This window comes from Euphorbia lathyris, chromosome 5, assembly GCF_963576675.1.
Source record: "Euphorbia lathyris chromosome 5, ddEupLath1.1, whole genome shotgun sequence".
Taxonomy (NCBI): domain Eukaryota; kingdom Viridiplantae; phylum Streptophyta; class Magnoliopsida; order Malpighiales; family Euphorbiaceae; genus Euphorbia; species Euphorbia lathyris.
This window is the reverse complement of record NC_088914.1, coordinates 80,507,187-80,529,660: the sequence shown is the minus strand read 5'-3', so window position 1 is coordinate 80,529,660 and position 22,474 is coordinate 80,507,187. Positions and strand designations below refer to the sequence as shown.

The following is a 22,474-nucleotide window of genomic DNA, read 5'->3' as shown; positions in this document are numbered from 1 at the left end:
GTTTGCTATAAAATTAACGAGCTCGAGCTCGAGCTCGAGCCGAGCTTGCTATAAAATTAACGAGCCGAGCCCGAGCCGAGTTTTGGCTTGCTCAACGAGCTTGAGCCGAGCTTCGAGCTTGTTTCGAGCCCAAAATCCTCTTTTGGACTTAGTTCATTAAGAAAATTATCTAACCATGAATTGTTTGTGAGTACATTGTTAATTATATTTGTGAAGTTTGCTACAAATAACTCTTTAATTGTGTACATAAACAAGCTAACAAGCAAAGTTCGTGAATACATAAATAAGATGCTTACAATTAGTTCGTCTATTACTAATTTATTATGTTTGTGAACGAACTCATCTAGTAGCAAATGAAATAATATTAAGTTTAGATATTTGTGAACTAACACAAAACTATATAGTTTTCTACAAAACTAAAATTTGTTCATAAATGTTCTAATCGAGCCTGCTCGCGAGCTTTCAAGCCGAGCTTTGGCCTGCTCAAGCTTGGCTCGTTTACGAACCGAGCCAGTAAATCGTGTTCATGAGCGGCTCGTTTACAGATCGAGCTGAGTTGAGCCGAGCTTTTATCGAGCCGATCACCGAGCCGCTCATGAGTGGCTCTGTTCATTTACAGCCCTATCGTCGGGGGACGATTATGAGTTTGAGTGGATGCCATAAGTCTCTCACCAATTCTCCAAATATGAATTTATTCGATCTCCTGCTTCTCGACTCATATGAGTTGCTACAACCGCTCCAACTTTGTCCATGAAAGTGCGAGGAGAGGCGTCATGCACATTTTCAACCATAATAGGATCAGAAGTGGTGATCATCATATGAAATGGTAAGGGAATTGTGGAATTCCTAATTGTTGGTATTATAGAAATCCCCGTATTGGGTATCGCATGAGTCTCAATGATAGGAAGAGGTGGTAGTCCATTAGACGTCATTAGTCAGTTCGTGGTGAAACTCTATTTCAATCAAAGTTCCACGCTCACTACACCAGTTGATACTTGTGTAAAATATTCTAAATCAGAATCCTTCCCTATGAGGTGCCATTGGGATCGGCGAGGGACACTCTGATGCCAAAGTCAGTATAACATTTGAGAATAAGAATAATGACAATAACTCTTTAGGGAATTAGTAGGCATACCTCGAATACCTTGGGATTGTGGTATTTATGTAGGTTTTTGTAACCTTTAGCCATTGATGATGTTATACTCTAACAATCATATTATTAATGCTTTTAACGGCTATTGATTTCCTTTCAAATACATCACTTTTTCTAGCTTTAATGATGTTAACAGTAGTGTCCCTTGGTTTCCTCTAAAATTGTTCAGAAGGTGTACGATGGCGGATGTATGTTGAAGGAGTTAGGATGACAAATCCTTATCATTCAACTCTTTCTAGCGTATGTCACTCGAACGACGTATCCTTCCTAATGCCACGTGGTGTAGTATAATGTTGGAGACTCCTTCCTTGCTCTTATTATTACGCTTTTACTCCAGGGATAATATGTGGGTCTTATCAATATGATATAATTAAATCTAATTATTATCCTAATATAAATAAGTATTCTAATGGGATTAGAATTATTAATAATTATATTTATATTAGATATAGATAAGATTAGCAATTATCTTTATTTATTTAATTAGTAAATCTAATCAGATTAGAATACTAATTAATTATTTTAACCGAATTGGATTAGGGTTAGGAATCGAAAAAAAAATATAAATACCCCCTACATAGAATTTAGACAACACTGTCTCTAGGGCTAGAATTTTCTCTCGAACTTTCACTCGAATAATTACTACTCTTGTTCATTCGTATCCTAGTACATGTGGATATTGTTAGAGGCAACCTATACTTGGTTGCTATTATTAGTTGATTGAGAAGGTGTTTCTTTCGGGCTATTCTTATTCGTGAACAGACAGTTGATTATCTACGTGAGCTCTTTGTTTGCAATGGTAGATAGTTCTTCAAAAAATGTACATAATGATTAAACTTGAAAAAAGGATTAATGGATCTTGGAAAAGGTAAACAGATAAAAAATATATATATATATATTTCCATGCACCTATGTTTGTCTATTTTCCTAGATAAATTTCCCTTTCCTAAAAGGGATTGTGAATCAATGACCTTGTCCTCTAAGACGAGTTTGTCTAAATGGAACTGATGAGCCCTGACTCATTTGTTGTATTGTTGGGCCATCCTCTTTTTGGAGGCTTCCATAGTCATTAATCTTTATAGGTGAGTTTCCTTCAGGCAGTCATTTGCATCGGACTCGACATTTGTATCTTTCTCGTACTCGAGTACTTGGGGTTCTCTCAGTGACCTCAGAGGGGAACATGCATTCGGCCTTGTGCACTAGAGAGAGAAGTGTTCTCTCTTTGGCCTAGTGTGGGGTACCCCAATATGACCATAATACCGAGTTTAGGTGGTATCACCATGCTCCTTCAATGTCGAGTAGGCATTTCTTGATCCCATTGAGGATCATTCTGTTTGTTACCTCTTTTAAGTCGTTCCATTGCAGGTGTGAACAGATGTGAATCATTGTTAGATCTCATAATCAACGCATAATTTTTTGAAAGAGGCATAACCAAACTTCCCTCTATTACCTAACATGGCATGAGGAACCTTGTATGGAGTTATAATGTTATCTTGTACAAAGGTTATGACCCTGTTTTTTGATATAATGGCCATCACCTCGGCTTCCTCCCACTTTGTGAAATGGTCGATGGCTACTATTGACTGCCTGCAAGGAAAAGAGCCAGGGAGACCTGATCCCTTTATATCTGATTAGGGTAAGTTGTACATGTTTACATGAAGCTAGAAATTAGCGCAAACATCCTTGTCCGTAGTTTGGCCAGTGCGAGCCTTGTTGTCACACTTTCTGAGCTGTTGTTTTTGCTTCTTAGTGTGATTCTTAAACTTCCTCATGTATTTCTCATAAACATTGTGTTCCTTCTTATTTAGAGATGCATTTTAGCCATGAGATGCAAACAAAATATATAGTGTATTATGGGATTATTTGGTTAATTGATTTTATTGATAATTGTAATTTGATTATAATTATAGATAAATTAATTAAAGGATTTTAATTTTATAAGGAAGTAGGAATTCTAATTTGATTATAACAATAATTAAAATCTGATAACATCCTGATTTACATTGATGTCATCAACCATTATTCCTTCTTGAATGAATAATGATAATTGTTAGAAATGATGACAAAACGTTATTCTTTCTAAGAGAAGAATTGATGACAAATTAAATGCAGGATTTATGCAAAGTTAAATGACAAATTAATAGAGTATTGGTAAACAATTAAACTCTATTAATTGTTAGGAGTTAACAACTTGCAAAAAGGAATATAGATACATCCTATACATGTAATGGAGTGAAACCAAAATTCTAAAGGGCTAAAGAGATAGGGAGAAAATATTCTTCCGACTTCCACTCGAATAATTACCTTTATCGTTTACTCTCTCATTGATTTCGTGTTGATTCCTTTAAAGGCAATCAATTTAGATTGCTATTAATTGGTTGATTACTAACCGTTTTTTTTTCTATTATTTTCATTGTTCGTGAAACACGATTGAGAAGTTAGTGGGCATTTCGTTTACAACGGTAGATAGTTCTTCAAAAAAGGTACATACGTTTAATACTTTTTTATATGAAATAAAGATTAACGGGTCTTGGGAAAAGGGAAATAGATTACAAAATTATATTTCCGTTGCACCTACCTTTGTCTATTTTTCTTCAATGGTATCAGAGCGAGCGTTAAATCCGTTATTTCATATATGAAAATATTAAATGATTAATGCGAGATTAATTGGTTTTATGATTCGGTTAATTAACAAATGGGTTTGTAGAGATTAAATGATTGATTAAAACAATGTTTTGTATATGTGATATACGTGTTTATGGATTAATGGCTTAACTGTTTAAATCGATAAAAAAGTTAATTAGATTAATCTTTAAAAATTTGATTTTGTTAACGATCTAAGTCAAACGATTAGAATCGATTAATTAGGGATATATATTTTAGAATAGTTATATATATATATATATATATATATATATATATATATTAGTTTAGAAAATTATATATATATAAATTAAAATAAAAGTTTTAATTCTCTTCATGTTTATTTGAATTTGTAATTTTCTAAATATTTTGGTTTTGTGAAAAACTAAAATGAATATATATTGAACTGAAGAAAAATAGATAAAGGTAGGCGCAGCGGAAATATAAATTTTCTATCTATTTCTTTTTTTCCCAAGATTCGTTCATCGTTATTTCATATTAAAAGGGATTAAACGTATGTACCTTTTCTGAAGAATTACGTTGCAAACGAAGTGCCCACTAACTTCTCAACTGTGTTTCACAAATAATGAAAACAATACAAAAGAAAACGGTTAGTAATCAACCACAATCTAAAGTGATTGTCTCTAAAGGAATCAACACGAGATCAAAGAGAGAGTAACCGAGAAAGGTAATTATTCGAGTGGAAGTCGGAAGAATATTTTCTCCCCGTCTTTTCCGCCCTTTAGAATTTTGTTTCACTTCATTACATGTAGTATATGGTGTATCTATATTCCTTTTTGCAAGTTGTTAACTCCTAACAATTAATAGAGTTTAATCGTTTACCAATATTCCATTAATTTGTCATTTAACTTTGCATAAATTCTGCATTTAATTTGCCATCAATTCTTCCCTTAAAAAGAATAACGTTTTATTATAATTTCTAACAATTATCATTATTCCTTCAAGAATGAATAATGGTTGATGATATCAATGTAAATCAGGATGTTATCAGATTTTGATTATTGTTATAATCACATTATATTCACTAACTAATTTAGAAACATTATCATTAATTATATCTTATATAAATATAATTAATGATCAATAATTCTAATCAAATTGGAATTTTTATTTCCTTATAAAATTATAATCCTTTAATTAATTTAGGGTTAATTACAAATAACTACCATGTGGTTTGACCGATTTGCGATGTGATACCTGTGGTATTTTTTTTTTTGCAAACACCTCCCTGTGGTTGTCGCCGTTATACAAATCAAGGAGACGGCAGAAAATCTGTTAAAAAGCTGACGTGGCATAGGAGCATTTTAGAAAATTCGATTTTTTTAATTTTTTTCTCTCTCCTCCTCTCTCCTTCATCGTTGATTCTCTTCTTCTTCTTCTTCTGCGTTTTCTTCTTCTTCCTCCTCTCTTCTCTTCTTCTTCCTATTTTTTTCTAATTTTTTTTAATTCCGGAATTTCCAGAATCTGGAATTTCCAGAATTAAAAAAAGAAAAAAAGAAAAAAGGGGAAGATGAAGAGAAGAAATAAGGAAAAAAAAGAACAAGAAAAGAAAGGAAGAAGAAGAGGAAATGGAGGAAGAAGAAGAAGAAAGAAGAACGAAGAAGAGAAGAAGAAGATGAAGTCAACTTAAAAATTAAGAAAAAAAAGTCGAAATTTTTCTTTCCCAAATTGCTCATGTGATTTAACAGATTTTCTGTCGTCTCCTTGATTTGTATAACGACGACAACCACAGGGAGGTGTTTGCAAAAAAAAATACCACAGGTACCACATCGCAAATCGGCCAAACCACAGGGAAGTTATTTGTAAGTAACTCATTAATTTATCTATAGCTATAATCAAATTACAATTATCAATAAATCAATTATCAATAAATCAGTTAATTCTACACATTTTGGATGCTTTCTATCTCACTCTAAAATTGTCATTCTGTCATCTGATTCCAAATCCCATGTGTGACCTTTTTGGTTCTTACCGCTACACCGTATATATTTTTTGGAATTAATTCAACTAGATTAATTTCAACTAAACATGTAACAGAATGAGTTTGAAGACTGTTACTAACAGAACCGTAAACATTCCCCCAAAGCGAAAAGAAGTCGGGTTGATACTGGCGTTTACCTTTCCGTATTAAGTCCAATATAATTTGATCATTTATCAGCTATATCCTTAAACAAATCTTATAACTATGGCTACATATATCGAGACATCTGTTTTACTTGTCTAGGTAGAATTAACTTTGAAAAAACATGTTAAGTGAAATCTTCATTTCTACTATTACTCCTATCACCTTGCAAGGATTTCAGTTAATTCTCCACAAGAGATCATTGGATATATCACCTATTTTGCTTAATCTAATATTAAGCACCCCACAATTACTTTATGTGATACCCAACATCTGTTCGCACACACTACAGAGTCATTCATGTTATTGATCTTGTTTAAACATAATCTAAGTATCACACTCTATAATCCAGAATCATTAATTAATGTTTATTTGAATCTAAGGATTACTTATGTACATACTAATACCAATGAGACGAATATGTGATACTAGATAAATCTATCTTGTTATCTCAAGTCGGGTCCTCAATCCTAATTAACTCATTCACCAAATCCACGTAATTATCTCTATATCTAAACCTTGTGAGATCAGCTCTATGTTCACAACAGAAACACTATTACATGGAAGTCTCAAAAGTATTATGTTAATCCCATAAACATATTACTTGACTTGAAGTTATTTTAAGTTTATTAGTTTATTATAAAGTTCAATCTCACTTAAATGCTTGTATGAACACTTTACGATCACTTAAATAAACTTTGGGATTTCTTTTATTTAACTTGATTAGTTCTTATAAAAGTTAAATATTTTTATATAGTTAAACATAACAAATGATAATGAACGATTCATTTACAACTAATTTATATCCTACAATAATTGACTATAAGACACTAAACCCCAACAATGACTGACAGCAAGCTTGGAATCATGGTATATTGTTAGTGGTCCTCATACTCGAGGGCTTCATACTCATTCTGATTGTTTGTGTCCGCAAAGTTTAGTGGACAAGATAGTTAAGGTGGAATTGCTTTGGCCCCCTCAACAATATTCTCACCCCGATCTTACATGACTCGAGTGTCAATGGACATATGTAACAAAGTATGCTCGATTGGCATGTTTTCATGGCTTGAGATGAATTTGGTGATGAAATCAGATAAGGCTTGGGCTTTAATGGAGGTTCAAAGTGAAAGACAAATTGGGACATACACGACCTATTCTCTAACGCACTCGAATACCTCAGGCCAGGGGCGGATCCAGCCCAGAGCCCGGGGGGGCCGAAGCCCCCCGACTATCAGCTCCGCCCTTGAGTGTCGTTATTTTTGTCCTGTGTATCCCCCCAAATATTAGTATATATTTAACCTACGTAGTATTATCTCAAAAGTTTAAAGTAGTTAAGTTGGTTAAGAACTTTGTTTTAAGGTGTTAGATCATAGGTTCAAACCACGTGACAAAACCACCTGTAAGTATTTCTCGACGAGGGAATATCACAACTTTGCTCCTTTCAATACCTTAGTTAGGTAGTAGATGGGGAAGATTTTTGTTCCTTCAGTTCTTACTAAGATAGGAGTCACAGACTCTACGACTATTATGATAAAGCTTAAGACTCTTCTACTCTTTTGGTTAGACCGAATGGAAAAATGAATTCATTGGCTTAATGATCATTCCATATGCAAACAAATGATGTGTGGGGGTTTAAGAAGATCAGGGAGTTCAATTTAGTGATGCTCATTAAACAGGGCAGGAGATTAATCTCGGATCCTTCCTCTCTTGTATCACGTATTTTCAAGGTCAATTATTTTCTACATGCTCTTAAAGGAAACGATCATAGCTTTCTACTGATCAATGTTAATTTCATGGAGATAGACTTTATCTTCAATACGCTTTCTCCTGATCAATGTTCTTTGTGTGTTAATAAGTAAAACATTTTGGGGAATTTTGTCCGGAAGGAATAAATTTGTTTGGGAAAGCATGGATCTTATTGTTAATGCTGTTTGTCCAATTGGTTTGAGTTTGTAGGGGTGGCAGGATCATCCCATGAGCACTCGTGGCCAAAATAAACAAACTATTCACAAACTAAACTCCTGAACAAGAACATTATGCTATCCCAAACAGGTCAAAACTCAACTAGATCCATTTACCAATTGAATAAAAAAAATAAACAAGTGCAGCTCAAAAGTGCTTGAAAATTGATCCTAGGTTTGAACCTCACAATAAAATGTCAGTTTACTTTCTCATCACTGCTGCATTTTAATAATTTTCAAACAAATCCACCCACATCAAATACATTAAAATTCCACTAATCAACATTAAAATCAGAAAACGATAATTAATCAGTCAATAAATTCCAAACCAGCAACGATTAATTCATTAGAAAAATGAGATAAATTGAAGAAGCGATCCAGAAGCTCTTCCTAAGCAAATGATAGATTTAGAAAAACTGCAAATGAATTTAAATTTCAGGAAAAAAGGGCGTTCAGAATGAGTAGCGGGAGATGTAATCATCAGATAAAATTATAAGAAAGATTATCTATATCATTACCACAGCCCAATCATCACCACAGCCCAGCTTTATCATTCGAAAACAAATACTAAATTAGAGAAAATAATAGGAAATTTACGATTTCTCTCAGACAAATGCCTCGTTTTGTCGTCACGATTTAAAGAATGGATAATCGGACTCGTCATCTGTGTTTTCATCATCACCGAGAAATCGATATAAAAAAACTGAATCAAGTAGAAAAACTGGAAAAAGAATAGAAAGTAAAAACAAGAAAATTAGTTTTAAGCAGTGAAGAATAATTGAAACGAATCTCTGAGAGAAGGAAGAAGAGAAGTATCGGCATACAAAATAGAGATGAAAAACGCTGCCATTAGATGAAGCTAAGCTTAAGCTTGAGATCTGAAGAAGAGGACTTTGAATAAGTATTTATAGGCGGAGACTGATGGGATTAGGGTTTCGATTTACGAAACATGTGGTTGAAATTACAACTATACCACACATACTAAACTCGCTCAGGCCCGACTTCAATTTTCCCAGGCCCAATAAAATATATCTACCTGTAACCAATTTATTAGGGTTTATATGAAAACCATATTAGCTATGAAAAATTATATCTTGTTATAAAACTTAATTTTTATATCTTCATTTATGAATTTTAAACTCCAATTCATTCATGAATTCCAACCCTAAAAAAATATATTATTAACTCCTAACTTATAAATCATAGTCCTTAAAATATATTAAAAATGATGATTTTCTTACTTTGACATAATTTAAATACTAAAAGGGGCGGAGACAGGGGTGGGCCCGGGCCCCTCTAGCCACCGGAACTACCATGATAACGAATAGTTTCGGTCCCCCGAATATTAGTCATATAGACTTTATATAGTAATATTTCATTGTTAAAAGGTAGATAAGATGGTTAAAAACGATTACTTTTTTTTTAATGTCCTAGTTCAATTCCCCTCAACTTCAATTTATTTTAGAAATTGTTTATTTATTTAAATTTTATTTTTCAATAATTATAAAACTATATTACCATTATTAATTAATTTATTTATTTTCATAACACTTTTGAACTCATTTTTATTCTGTCTTTTCCATTAAAAAAATTAATTTCTTATTTTTGAGACTCAAATAATTTAATTTTTAAATTAAATTATAAAATTTTAAAGCTAAAAATAAAAAAAATTTAAAAATGTTGTAATTTTTTAGAAACTAGCATCGAACTAATAAAAAAATTAAATATATCCCATTACGTGTTAGGCATGTCCAAAATTCAAAATTGCAATATTTTGGACCTATTAGGTACTCCCTAAATCCAAATTTCTAATTTTTTTTTGTCTGTTAGGCCTCTATAAATCCAAATTTCTAATTTTTTGGCCTGTTAGGGCTCCATAAATCCAAATTTCTAATTTTTATTTTGGCCTTTTAGGCCTCCTTAAATCAATTATTTTAATTTTTTTACATGTTCAGCTCTCCCTAAATCCAATTTTTTTTTTACATATTAGAACTATTAAATGAAATCTAGCTTAATTTTGAGAAATTGTACACTAATATTTAAAATTGGGTCTTGATCATTCAAATTATAACACACATATATATAAAAAAAAAAATTTCCCGAACGCACGTGTAAAATCGGCCCCTCCAACCGAGTAATCATGTATTCGCCACTGTTTGACATAGTTGTAAATAATTTTTAAAAATAGTATTTCTACGTAAATTTCCCTATTTATTATTATGGGTCATTTACCTGGAATTCATTTACCTATATTGATATTTCTATGGATACGTTATTTTACTTATACATAAAAGACTAATGAATTTTCACAGGAAAAAAAAAAAGACTAGAATTGTTAATAAGATACAATTTAAATTCATATATTTTAGCGATAAGATATCAAAATATATCTAAAGTTTTTAAGAAAGTATCAATATAGTTTCCACGTATAAATAACACTAATCTAAGCTTAACGTTTAAAAAATAGTATTAATTTAGGTTTCAATAACGAAATAAGACACATTATTCATATTACTCTGTTTAGTTCTAATTTTTCTTTCCAATTGTCAGAACTTAATAGAGGAATATAAATGACATGTAACGTTCCATTATTGATGCTATTTCGTATGTGGAGCCTAATAGCATCCATAGTGAATGTTATTTCATTATTACTAAGAGGGATTTGGTTGTTCTCAACCATTAGGGAGTTTGTCACTTAATTTAATTTGTTATCAAATAGAGTAACAACCTTTATATTTTGGAATAAACACTCACACATAGGAAAATAGTCATCACTTAACAACCTTTATATTTTGGAATAAATACTCACACATTGAAGAGTAGTCATCACTACCAACACACAATAAGAGAGTGGCCTTATTCTTCTAGTATCATAAAGTATAGGAAGTATAGAGAGAAATTTACTTTATAGTGGCTAAATTCCTGTCAAGTCATTTTTGTTTATTTTTTCTTTTGTTTTTTACTCCTCAAAATTGTGAAGTAACAAAGAGTTTAATGGGATATTACTTTTAAATCTAACTTGAGTCTACGGACATCAATTGGGTGTTACCACCATTAGAGATTTTCTAAGTTGAGACTTCCCTAATAATTATAGACCTATTTTGATATCTTATCTTAACAAAACGGATTTATTATCTTTGAATGATCTACAACAATGTGTTGGAGATAAAGAGAATTACAGAGGAAAGAAAAGAATTACAAAAGAAGAGAGAAAATTACAGAAGATTGTAGAATGAGAGATTGAGGAGAAGAGAATGAGAATCGAAAACTTATCTGCTGTAACCATTGTTGCGGCTGTTTATAAAGATCAACTCCATGAGTCCTTCTCTTGTTACCGTTGTTGATAAACGAAACGGTGCGTTTTTACTTGACATGAAACGTAGCCGTTTCAATAGCTTGTTACCCCCCCCCCCCTCAAGCTAGGCATATATGGAAATTAGGCTGAGCTTGGTGACATTTCGTTGGAAGGGTCCTGATGCTAATTCTTTAGTGAATATGTCCGCAGCTTGGTTGTTCGTTGTGGCTGGAATTGGCTTTATAATTCCTTGCTGGAGTTTTTCCCGAATGAAGTGGCAGTCCAATTCAATGTGTTTACTCCTTTCATGGAATGTGGAGTTCGTAGTTAGATATATGGTGGAAAGATTATCACAGAATAGGGGTACTGGGATGTTGTGACTGATCTTCAATGCATCTATGAGGTATAGTATCCATTGTACTTCAGCCGTTGCAGAGGACATGGCCTTGTATTCTGCTTCTATGGAGGATCGAGACACGGTGGCTTGCTTCTTACTTTTCCAGGAAATTAGAGCATTTCCTATGTAAATACAGTAACCAGTAATGCTGCATCTAGTATCGACACATGTAGCCTAGTCTGCGTCTGAGAAGGCCTGTAGTTTCTGAGTTGGTGCGCTTGAGGGATAAAACAGCCCCTTACCTGGATCATTTTTAATATAATGCAAAATCCTATGTGCTGCTTTCAAGTGAATGTCAGTGGGTGTCTGTAGAAACTGACTAAGAGTGTTAACAGCATACATTATGTCCGGCCTAGTATTGGTCAGATATACTAATCGGCCAATCAACCTTCTATACACAGTGGGATCAGGGATTGGGACGCCTACATCTTTACTAAAACGAGCAGTATGGTCCATGGGGGTAGTAACTCTAGAGTATATTTGCGCTGAGAAATGCAAATTCCCTTTCCTGATCTAGCTACCTCAAAGCCTAAGAAGTACTTTAGAGTACCTAGATCCTTTATTTTAAATTCCTCATCTAAGTGCTTTTTGATGCTTTCTATCTCAGCTAGATTGGTGCCTGTGAGTATTATATCATCAACATACACGAGTAAGACAGTGATAAGGTTATTATTGTACTTTATAAAAAGGGAATGATCAGATGAACATTGAATGTAATTGTGTTTAAATAGAAATAACGATAACCTTTCGTACCATTACCTACTCGCCTGCTTCAAACCATAAAGTGACCGTTGTAACTTACAGACAAGATTAGGATTAGAAGTCTTCATGCCAGGAGGAAGAGCCATGTACACTCCCTCATGCAAATTACTATGGAGAAATGCGTTGTTAACATCACATTGGTACAAAGGCCAATCTTGTAATGCTGCAATAGCAAGTATAAGCCTCACTGTAGTTAGTTTCACCACAGGAGAAAAGGTATCTAGGAAATCCACACCCTCTATTTGGGTATAACCCTTTGCGACAAGCCTTGCCTTATATCGCTCAAGGGTCCCGTCACTTTTAAGCTTAACCTTAAAGGTCCATCTGCAGCCTACCTTTTTCTTTCCTTTAGGTAACTCAACAAGTGTCCAGGTATGAGTAGCTTCTAGCGCATTTAATTCTTTCTGCATAGCTTCTTTCCAACAATTATGTTTCATAGCCTTTGTGTGACTCTTTGGTTCAGGCACTATGGTCAAATTCATGACATAATTCCTATGTGGAATGTTTAACATTTGATAGGATAATACACTGGAAATGGGATATTTGATATTAGTGTTTATGTCATGGCTCCTAAGTTGATTACAGTGGTAATCAATAAGATAAGAGGGCTGCTTCTTATTCCTAGATGATTGCCTAGTTCCTTGAATAGGTATATCAACTGATGGACCTGCTTGTGTGTCTTGACTTATGTAAGTATGAGGATCATTATCAGCACTATGTATAGCGCTATTGTGCTCAATAGACCTAAAAGATTCAACAGGAACCTCGAGGGTTGGTATAGCTACTGATGGTGTTGTAAGTGGTGGACTAACGGGAACATAGTTTTCTGTTGTTACAACAGAATACTCTAAAGATGACAAACTCTCAATAAAAGAGTTGCTCATAGTCTGATACTCAGGTATTGGCTTATGATCTAAAGACTGCGCATAAGGGAATAAATGCTCAACGAACTTTACATCTCTTGTCAAGGTATATGTCTGTGTGTGAAGACTAAAAACCTTAAAACCTTTGACATTAGGCTTGTATCCCATAAAGATGCCAGGTGTTCCCCTATTATCCATTTTGTTTTTCCCTGGTCTAAAATTATAACTGTATACCAGACATCCAAAAGTTTTTAGACTAGTATAATCAAATTGAGTTAAGTATAACATGCTATGAGGAGTCCTATTGTCTAATAATGGTGTAGGCATGATGTTTATCAGAAAGGCGGCATGTATAATACAATCGGTCCAGAAAACTAGGGGTAAGGAAGCTTGTATTCTAAGTGTTCTAGCAACAGCAAGCAAGTGTTGATGTTTCCTCTCAACAGTACTGTTCTGTTGGGGAGTATAAGGGCATGAAAACTGATGTTTTATGCCTTTTTCTGAGCACAGAATAGCCAACTGTAATTCAGGTGCATTGTCACTCCTGATAGACTTAATCTTTAGGTTGAACTGTGTCTCTACAAAGTTATAGAAACCCTCAATACCTTTAGGTACCTGAGACTTATTTTTCAACAAGTATATCCATATATATCTACTGTAATCATCAATCATAGTTAAAAAAATATCTATAACCTGCATGAGACTCCACAGAAAAGGGGCCCCATACGTCTAAATGTACGAGATCAAAAATATTCTCAGTTTTATTTTGACTAACAGGGAAAGGCAAACGCTTGAGTTTAGCCTGTGGACATACAGTACAATAAAAAAAATGCAGAATGTTTTACATTGAGAGGTAAAAATTTAAATTTTTCAACAGGCAAGTGTCCCAATCTAAGATGCCACAGATTCAACTCAGACACATGTTGTTGTTTTTCTGCAGATATGGAAGCCACAGTTGGCACAGTTGGTTGATGTTCATGAGGTATGACATACAAGCCCTTTTTCAATTTAGCTAAACCAATCATCAGCTGAAGTTTTGTATCATGTATTTCACAAACATCAGATGCAAAAACACAATTCACATCATGCTGTTCTAATAATCTGCTAACAGACATAATGTTGAAGCTAAAAGTGGGAATGTAGAGAACATTATGCAAAACTAAATGATTATTGACCTTAACTGTCCCTACTTGAGTAACCCTTAACTGTTCATCGTTAGGCAATCTTACTACTATTGCATTAACAGTGTGAACGTCATATAACAAATCCATGTTATTCACTATATGGTCTGTAGCACCACTGTCTAGAATCCATTCTACCTTAGTAGAGATATGTTCAACAATATTAGGCAATATAGCACAAGCATAATGATCAAGATTAGTTAACCAACTAATAGAGTTGTGAGTGATACCTGTAGAGTGAATGTAACTCGCTGGACTATTCGCACTCTGTTGTAGCTGATTGCCATTTGCAATTGGAGCATGGTCAGTCACTATACTGCCCACCATATGTGCATTAGCAGAGTTAGGATAGTTATTGGAGCTATGATGTTTAAGCTGATCTTTTTCTTCTAATATGCTCATTAACTTGCTATATTGGGACTTAGAAAGAGTAATGCCCGCAAACCTAAATCTAAAACTGACAAAAATATAAATAATTTTTATTTTGTTTTTTTGTTTTTTTTTCTTTTTAGATGGAGATATGGAAACCTCTTTTACCCCAAATACAAAAAAAAAAATAACTATCAATTTAGTGTTGAAATTGATTGACAATTTTAATTTAGCTCAAATTGAAGTTTAAGTATCTAACTCAATTTTGAAGTTGGTAATATTTAACAAATTAGCTCAAACACAATCAAATTTAATATCTAAACATTTGTCAAAAAATTTCTCAATTCTTTTTTAAAATTTAGGTTATTTATCAAATATTGCCAACTTCAAAACTGAATTGATACCTAAATTTTAACTTGAACTAAACAAAACATGTCTTTCAACTTTAAGGCTAAATTTACCCTTAATTCATCAAATGTCTCTGATATATATATCACATAATAATCATGATAAAAAATACAGCAAAAACGATAATGTGGTCAATCAAACCATGTTAGGCTATGTCATAGTTATGAAAGGCGTTCGCTTGGGTCGCCTGAGGCGAGATGCGACCTAGGCGATCCTTCCAGTACCTCTGGTGCTGGTAGGCGGGCGATTTGCAAGAGGGGACCGCCTCTCCAACTCAGGCAAGGGGCGATCGGAGGCGAGAGACAGTCGCCTCTTGTAGTTAAGGCGGTAGGTCCACTTTTTATCTTTGGTCATTGGAAGAAAAAATAGAAAAAAATATATATAATGTTGTTTTATGTCAGATTTGTAAGTTAACGATAAAAGGAAAAGAAGAAAAAGGAAAGAAACTTCTCCTCGAAAGAAACTCTCACCACAACCACCGCTGATCTTCTTCAGCCGACCAACCATCACCGCCAATCTACTTCACTGCACTATAAGATACTGTTCTTTTTTTCTTTTCTCTAATCTTCTCCTCTGTTTTTTGTTTTTATTTTCTTCATCCTCCTGATGCTACGGTTATGCTGGCCAAATTTCTACTCTTCTACTTTCTTTATTTTTCTGTTAGTATGACTGACGCTACTGTTATGCTGCCCAATTTTTGGGATTTTTTTATGAAAGTTATGTTGATTATGGAACTGTTACTCATAATACTATATATGAAAGTTATGCTGATGATGCTACTATTATTTTTCTATTATTATTACTTCAATTTATGAAAGTTTATGGAGGTTATAATTTATGCATGTTTAAGAAAGGGTGTGAAACAGTATGAGACTGTATAAAAGTTTGTGAAACTGTATGATAGTTCGCGAAACGATAGCTTACTAGTGTCAAATTTTGCAGGCTTTTGGACATGAGTATTAGTAATTCTAATACATCGAAGGTTACAACAATAATGAATCCTTGTTGAAAGTATGTGCAAAAGGAAGGTAGAGAAAGTACTAATAATTATGATAATGATGTATAATATGTTATTAGAAATTAGAATCTTATTATTAGACTAGAAGTTTTATTCTGTTTTACAACTTTATCGCCTCGGCTCGCCTTTCGACTTTCATAACTATGGGCTATGTAATTATTGTCTAACAGAAAGGCACCTTATACAAGGTATATAAGAGATATTTTAGCAGGAAGATAATTACAGGTTCAATTTAGTAATAAGAGCATTTTTTTTTAATGGAAAAGTGCAGCAACAAGCTATAGAACACAAAATCTGGAGAAAGCGACCCCCAAAATGTTGCTCAATGAGCTTTGTAACGGACCGCTTAGTTTCCCCCACTCCGGACCAATTAGGATAGCCTACGGGCCCGTGGCAGCCAGGCGCGCTGCCGATCCCTGACACACGCAGAGACACACCCCCCCTATAGTGTGTCTTATACCAAGTCGGGTCCGTCTTTCGGCAGACACTACGAAGCCCCACACACCACATATTTCTACTTTGGGGAGTTAGGCTTATCCAATGGCCACCAAACTTTGCACACATCATTTATATATCTAGAGAAGCCCAGAAGATTCTAGAAGGCACGAGAGAAGTCTACTAATTTCGAGAATTGGCTAAGAGGTTAATCCCTGCCCGCAGAATTAACCTCAGTTTGTGCCTACGGGCCAGAAAGCTGCCCAACTGCCCAAGCAATGCCCAGAAGCTTCCAGATTCGCCCAGCAATGTCCAAGCAGCACCCAGCAGCACCTAGAAGGGCCCAAGCACTTCTAAATTAGTATTCCCTAGAACTTTCTAGATTCTTTTTCCTTGTAAATCTCTAGAACATTCTTAAGAGGCTTGGAGGCCTATAAATAGGAGTAAGGGGTCATTTGTAAATCACTTTTTGGAAACTCCAAGCTCTCAAACATCCTTGTAAAGCATTCTTTGTGTGCAATACAATACTTATTTATTTCCTCACACTCTTGTGCATTTTTTATACTTGTGACTTCAGTTTCGCTAAGGCAACAAAGCTTGCTAAGGCACGTGGGAGAGGCTGAACTAGCAATTCGGGGGAGAATATTGCTAGTGCCGCACGGACGACAATTGGCTAAGGAATTGTGCCCGTGACAGCTTACAAAGGCCACTTGGGCAATTAACAAAATTACCTAAAGCATCTGCAAGATTAGCCAGCCAATCTGCACAACTATTTTCCTCTCTACAAAAATGAGGCAAGGACACTTGCCAGTTCCTATTGGTAAGATCTCCAATGGCATGAATAAGGTAAGCATAGTCATTCGAGTTTCCATCGAGGTGAGTAATAAGCCCCACGCAAAGTTGGCTGGAAATGCTCTAAGCTAAACTCAAAAGGTAAACTCAAAAGGTTTAATAATCACAAACAAAGGCAGAGGATCCATCAAAATTTATACAGACCAGAATGTTGCAATCTTAGATATAAAATTTCAAAGATATGACATGGAAAATGATTGATGAACTTTTCACTATTCCAATCTGCAAGTATGTAAATAAAATGACTAAATGAAGTGAAGCACCAATGCCCAAACTGGATAAACCATCAGAAGGATAATGCCAACAGTGTTTGATATTCCATGAGTTTGAGTAAAAGAGTTCCTGAATCCGCCCGAAGCCCGGATGTGTTCTTGCAATAGGTAGCAACCAATGAGAAGGCATATGAGCACACCAACCCAGCTCTCCTTCAATGTCTCTGCAAAGAAGCTGGGAGCTACAACCAGAAGAAGAATTAAAGATCCTGGCATCTCCAGCCAACCTGTCAATGTTCATAACCACAATCCACGGATTAGGAACAAATTCATTAAAACTCGAAAATTATTTTCAGTAACATTAATGCAATCTTAACATGACAAGTAGTGGTCTGGTGTATTCTGATTTCTGATGTTGATGGATGAATTGAGATTATTAGAAGATCAACAGCTGCATATACTACGGATCAGAATTCGAATATGAGGATGTGCATGTGAAAATGGTGGCGAATATATTGTTTCTTCTAGTTCTAGGTGAAGCAGGTTATGCATTAGTGTGAGATGTAAACTCCGAGGCACCCACTCCCAACATGAAATTAACAGTTAACAACATGCTAAAGACAACAGTTCACATAGCTTATTGCGACACGGAAAAGGCATAAACCGGACAAAATGGCAAAAAAGCAGGCCATGAAAACATGAGGAGGACAACAGCTGCATATACTCCAGATCAGAATTTGAATATGAGGATGTGCGTGTGAAAATGGTGGCAAATAGATTATTTCTTCTAGTTTGAGGTGAGGCAGGTTATGCATTGGTGTGAGATGTAAACTCTGATGCACCAACTCGTAAAAATGAACTTAACAGTTAACAACATGCTAAAGACAATAGTTCACATAGCCTAAAAGACATCATTTCAAATAATTATTCATTAACACTTGAAAAAAGGTTTCAGTAACCACTGCCATTGGTGCAATTTCACCTAAAGATAAGAAAGATGCAGTTTGGTTGCATTCCGACATGGAAAAGGAATAAAGCGGGCAAAATGGCAAACCAGCAGGCCATGAGTCCCAAGATCACAACTTGAATTGAAGGATGTGGATGTGAAAGTGCAGTGCAGACGTTAATTTACTCCTAAAATTGAACGGTTAACATCATGCTAAGATAACAATTACATAGCATGTAAGGCAGGGTTTCCCATAGTCCTCAAACGCTTCTAAAGTTGTGTAGTTTTAACTAGGAAAAGTATGATTCTCTTGAGCAACATAGCACACTCAATTGCATACAATCAGCGGAGTGGAACCAATACCTGGGATATGTCGGGGAAAGAAAAGCCTAAGTACCACTGCGATGAAGGCAATCCACATTCCAACCTCACCTCTGAAAAATTATTCAGATATCAAGAAAAATAAATGAAAACTACAATAGCCAATAAGTTGTTTATGAAAGATGTTATCACCTGAGAAAATCAAATATTCCTGAAGGAAGACTAAAGAATATATAAGGAACTAAGAGTCCAGTCAGCATGTTTGTTCTCCAGTTTGTTCGATCTATTATCAGCAAATATCTGCAATAAACATTTGCTTTTCATGAATTTGCTCACTGTGAATGGAGTATATATCCAATTAGACCTATCATATTGCAGAAAAAGGAACCATCGTTTTGGGCAAGAATTAAAAACAACCTCAGTTGTAGGAGTGGCAATTTCTTACATGATAACACAATTTACAGACATAACTCACTGACATGATAAAATTGACACAATTATCATTTTTCTTTGCATTTGGATAAATTTCAAATAAAACCCCTGTAGTTTCACTAATTTTCACATAAAGGATTGTGCTTTACTTTTTGTCAAAACGAAGACTGAGGTTTTCAACTTTAACAAAATAAGGACTTTTTCGATTGATATATTAAAATCACCATTGACAACTTCAAAAATGACATATTTTAAGAACTACTAATATTCTAAGCAACTTTAATTCTTCAACTTTTTTATTTTGAGATTATTTAGATGATGTTTGGTAAAGAGAGAGAAAGTTAATGTTTAGAGAGAGAAAGTTCCAAAAAAAATGATTTTCGAAAATCGAAAATGTAGTTCCATAGCAAATATGATATTGAACAACTTTAATTCTTGAAAATTTTCATTTTCAGGTCGTTAAAGATGGTTTTAATAATATTAATTCAAAAAATCCTTATTTTATTAAAAGTGCGAAACCTGAATCCTCGTTTTGCTAAAAAGTAAATCACATTCCTTTTTCTGAAAATCAGTAAAACCACGGGGGGTTATTTGAAATTTACCCTTTGCATTTTACATAATACGAATAACCTGAATTGCCACCACTACTCAGTTGGCTTGCAAGTGCTGCTGGACAACAATTAAGATCATGAATCATTAGGTTCTTTCATCAAGATCTCAGAATTCCTAAGAATGAACTATATAGTCTTGAAACAAAGAATTAAAAATAGGATTCCTTCTCTAGATTTTTACAAGTAATACTGTAGCAGATTTTGGTATCTTCTGATGCCACAATCAGAAGCAGATGGTACAAACTGATAACATCTTTACTAAGGAATCGACAACCATTCATCATCAAGGCCAATGTTCTGTTTGGAGTATGTATACACATAAAATCCGATTAACACCACACGATTGACATTTATTTCATAATAATCATATGAAACACATAATTAACCTAACAGGATTTTGACACAGAGAACCCGAATTGACATCCCTACTTTCAAGCCATCGAACAATCATCCATTTATGAGGATTCAATTTTGAAGGAGCAATTAACCATTCTTAAACCTTGATCTGAATCAAATCCATAACAATCGAAACAGAAGTATACTTCAAATACTAAATCAACAACGCATAAGAAGAATAAAAAGACTGACATGGCAGCAAAGGAGGCGACCCATTTGAGTAAAGAAGTACCAAAGCCGAGTCCACCGAGTCTAGTAGCATCATTGATGAGTTTCTTAGCAGCAACCCTGAGTTGAGTGATATCAGACTCGATTAATTCTGCCTTGGCATCATCAGTAGTCATTTTCAAAAACTCAATCCTCCCCATTTCTGAAATCCCCTTTCACTTGATCCCCTTTCCCCCACAGATCTAAATTAAATCACAGAACAGCGTGAAAATGGAGAATTAGAAGAAAATCAGCTCTACAAATGAAAAAACTTCAGTAAAAACACAGAATCAGAGCCAACTAATGATAATTAGCGGTGTTTTTGAGAAGCTCGGCGATCTTTTGGAAGTATTCGAGTGGAGGATGATTGATGATAAGGACAGTGTCTTCGGTTACAGAGTGAAAGGTGGGACCTTGGTTTCAGGCTCATTCAATTCGTAGCTTCGAAATCCATGGAATAGTAATAGCTAATTTTATGGTATTTGAATTTTTATTTTTATTTTAACAACAGAAATTAATTTAATAATTTCGGGAAGATAACTGTTGGTCTCACGCGCGTAAATATTTGTACGTGACTTTACTTGACTGGATGGATCTTCCGTCTTCTTCTGTGAGCATACTGCGTCAATCATCCCTACGTCGTCGTTTAAAACCCCTTCAATTCCTTATCAATATATTGGATGGCTACAAAATTTCACTAAATTTATAGAACGTTTTCACCGAGATTCACATACCTATCAAAATTTAAAAAATGGTTAATTATAAGAAGTAAAAATTATAAAACCGGATGAAATAGAATACTCATTTATACACATTATCTATCTAAACTATTAATGTTCCAAACCTTTTATCTTTTTTTTTTTTTTTTTATCGGTTTCAACTTATCATCCCCTTCATGTGTACTGTATCGGTTCATCTTCCCCCTTCTTTTATATTTTGCAAATCACCTCCATTTTTTTTTATCATCATATTTCTTCGTTCTCTCTTTATCTCTCTATTTTTGTGAAGGATGGTTCTTTATCTTCCTGTTTCATATTCGTCTTTTGGTTTCTTTCTTCTTCTGCGAATTGAAAGCATGGTTATTCGACGTTCTGCGTTTATCATAAGTTTATTGTTGATTTCAATGGCAAAAGACGTAAAAATGGTAGGTTTCTACCGTTTCATCTTTATTTTTTTTCAGAAATTACTTCGCAAAATAAGTTTTCGTCACATTTTTGCGGAGTCTGCGAACAGAAAAAATGATGATTTTGCTTCGCAGAAAGCGATTCTGTGAAGCCTGCAAAGCAAAATCATCCTTTTCCAACTTGTTTTTCTCTTCGGAGGTTTCGTAGAATCGCTTTATGCGAAGCAAAACAATCCTTTTCCATGTGAAGTTTGCTTCGTAGACTTCGCAAAATATGACACAAACTCATTTTGCGAAGTCAAAATCATTATTTTCAAGTGTCTTTCATTCATTATCCCTAAAATTACTTACTTTTTGTGAAGGTTGAATACAAAAGCATCAATCACAGTGATTTGTTTATCTTGAATAAAAAGACATCAATCACAATAAGAGGTGATTGGGATGTGATGAAGATGGTAAACATGCCTATTTTTCTTAGATTCTTGCTTGAAAAGAAAAGAAAAATCATCATTATCATCCCAAAGGCGATTGATTTTGTATGACGCCACCGATTTTTCTTGCTTCTATAAAGCATATAGTTCCTTATGTTTCCGAACTTCCTTTTATGTATGAACTCCTTAGCAAATTCCTGGGGTTTAGGGTTCGAATTATTATTGCTTGTTGTAAATTTTGATAATGTTATAATTTTAATGTTAGAATTATTGTTGCAATCTTGTTGTAAATTTTGATAATATTATGATTTTAAT

The 22,474-nt window shown here is 34.2% G+C and overlaps 1 protein-coding gene and 1 non-coding gene across 2 annotated transcripts; both read right to left on the bottom strand.

The window, feature by feature from the left end:
• Positions 1-8,500: 8,500 nt before the first annotated feature.
• On the bottom strand, positions 8,501-8,587 carry LOC136231735 (small nucleolar RNA SNOR75). Its single transcript, XR_010690101.1, has one exon. It is a non-coding gene; the product is annotated as a small nucleolar RNA SNOR75 (small nucleolar RNA).
• An 8,941-nt stretch (positions 8,588-17,528) lies between these two features.
• On the bottom strand, positions 17,529-21,058 carry LOC136231149 (cold-regulated 413 plasma membrane protein 2-like). The gene is made up of 4 exons (XM_066020442.1): positions 20,591-21,058; positions 19,152-19,259; positions 19,002-19,072; positions 17,529-17,979 (listed from the first exon to the last, which is right to left on the bottom strand). The coding sequence occupies exons 1-4, from the start codon at positions 20,764-20,766 to the stop codon at positions 17,726-17,728; spliced, it is 609 nt and encodes a 202-aa protein (XP_065876514.1). The 5' UTR covers positions 20,767-21,058; the 3' UTR covers positions 17,529-17,725.
• Positions 21,059-22,474: the final 1,416 nt, after the last annotated feature.

Bases quoted from the DNA above. Each gene is read 5' to 3' on its own strand.
- LOC136231149 (XM_066020442.1), bottom strand. From the start codon at position 20,766: ATGGGGAGGATTGAGTTTTTGAAAATGACTACTGATGATGCCAAGGCA. The intron at 19,260-20,590 runs GTCAGTCTTTTT...TGTTTATTGCAG, and splicing joins GTCGCCTCCTTTGCTGCCAT to ATATTTGCTGATAATAGATC. The intron at 19,073-19,151 runs GTGATAACATCT...ATAATTTTTCAG, and splicing joins GGAATATTTGATTTTCTCAG to AGGTGAGGTTGGAATGTGGA.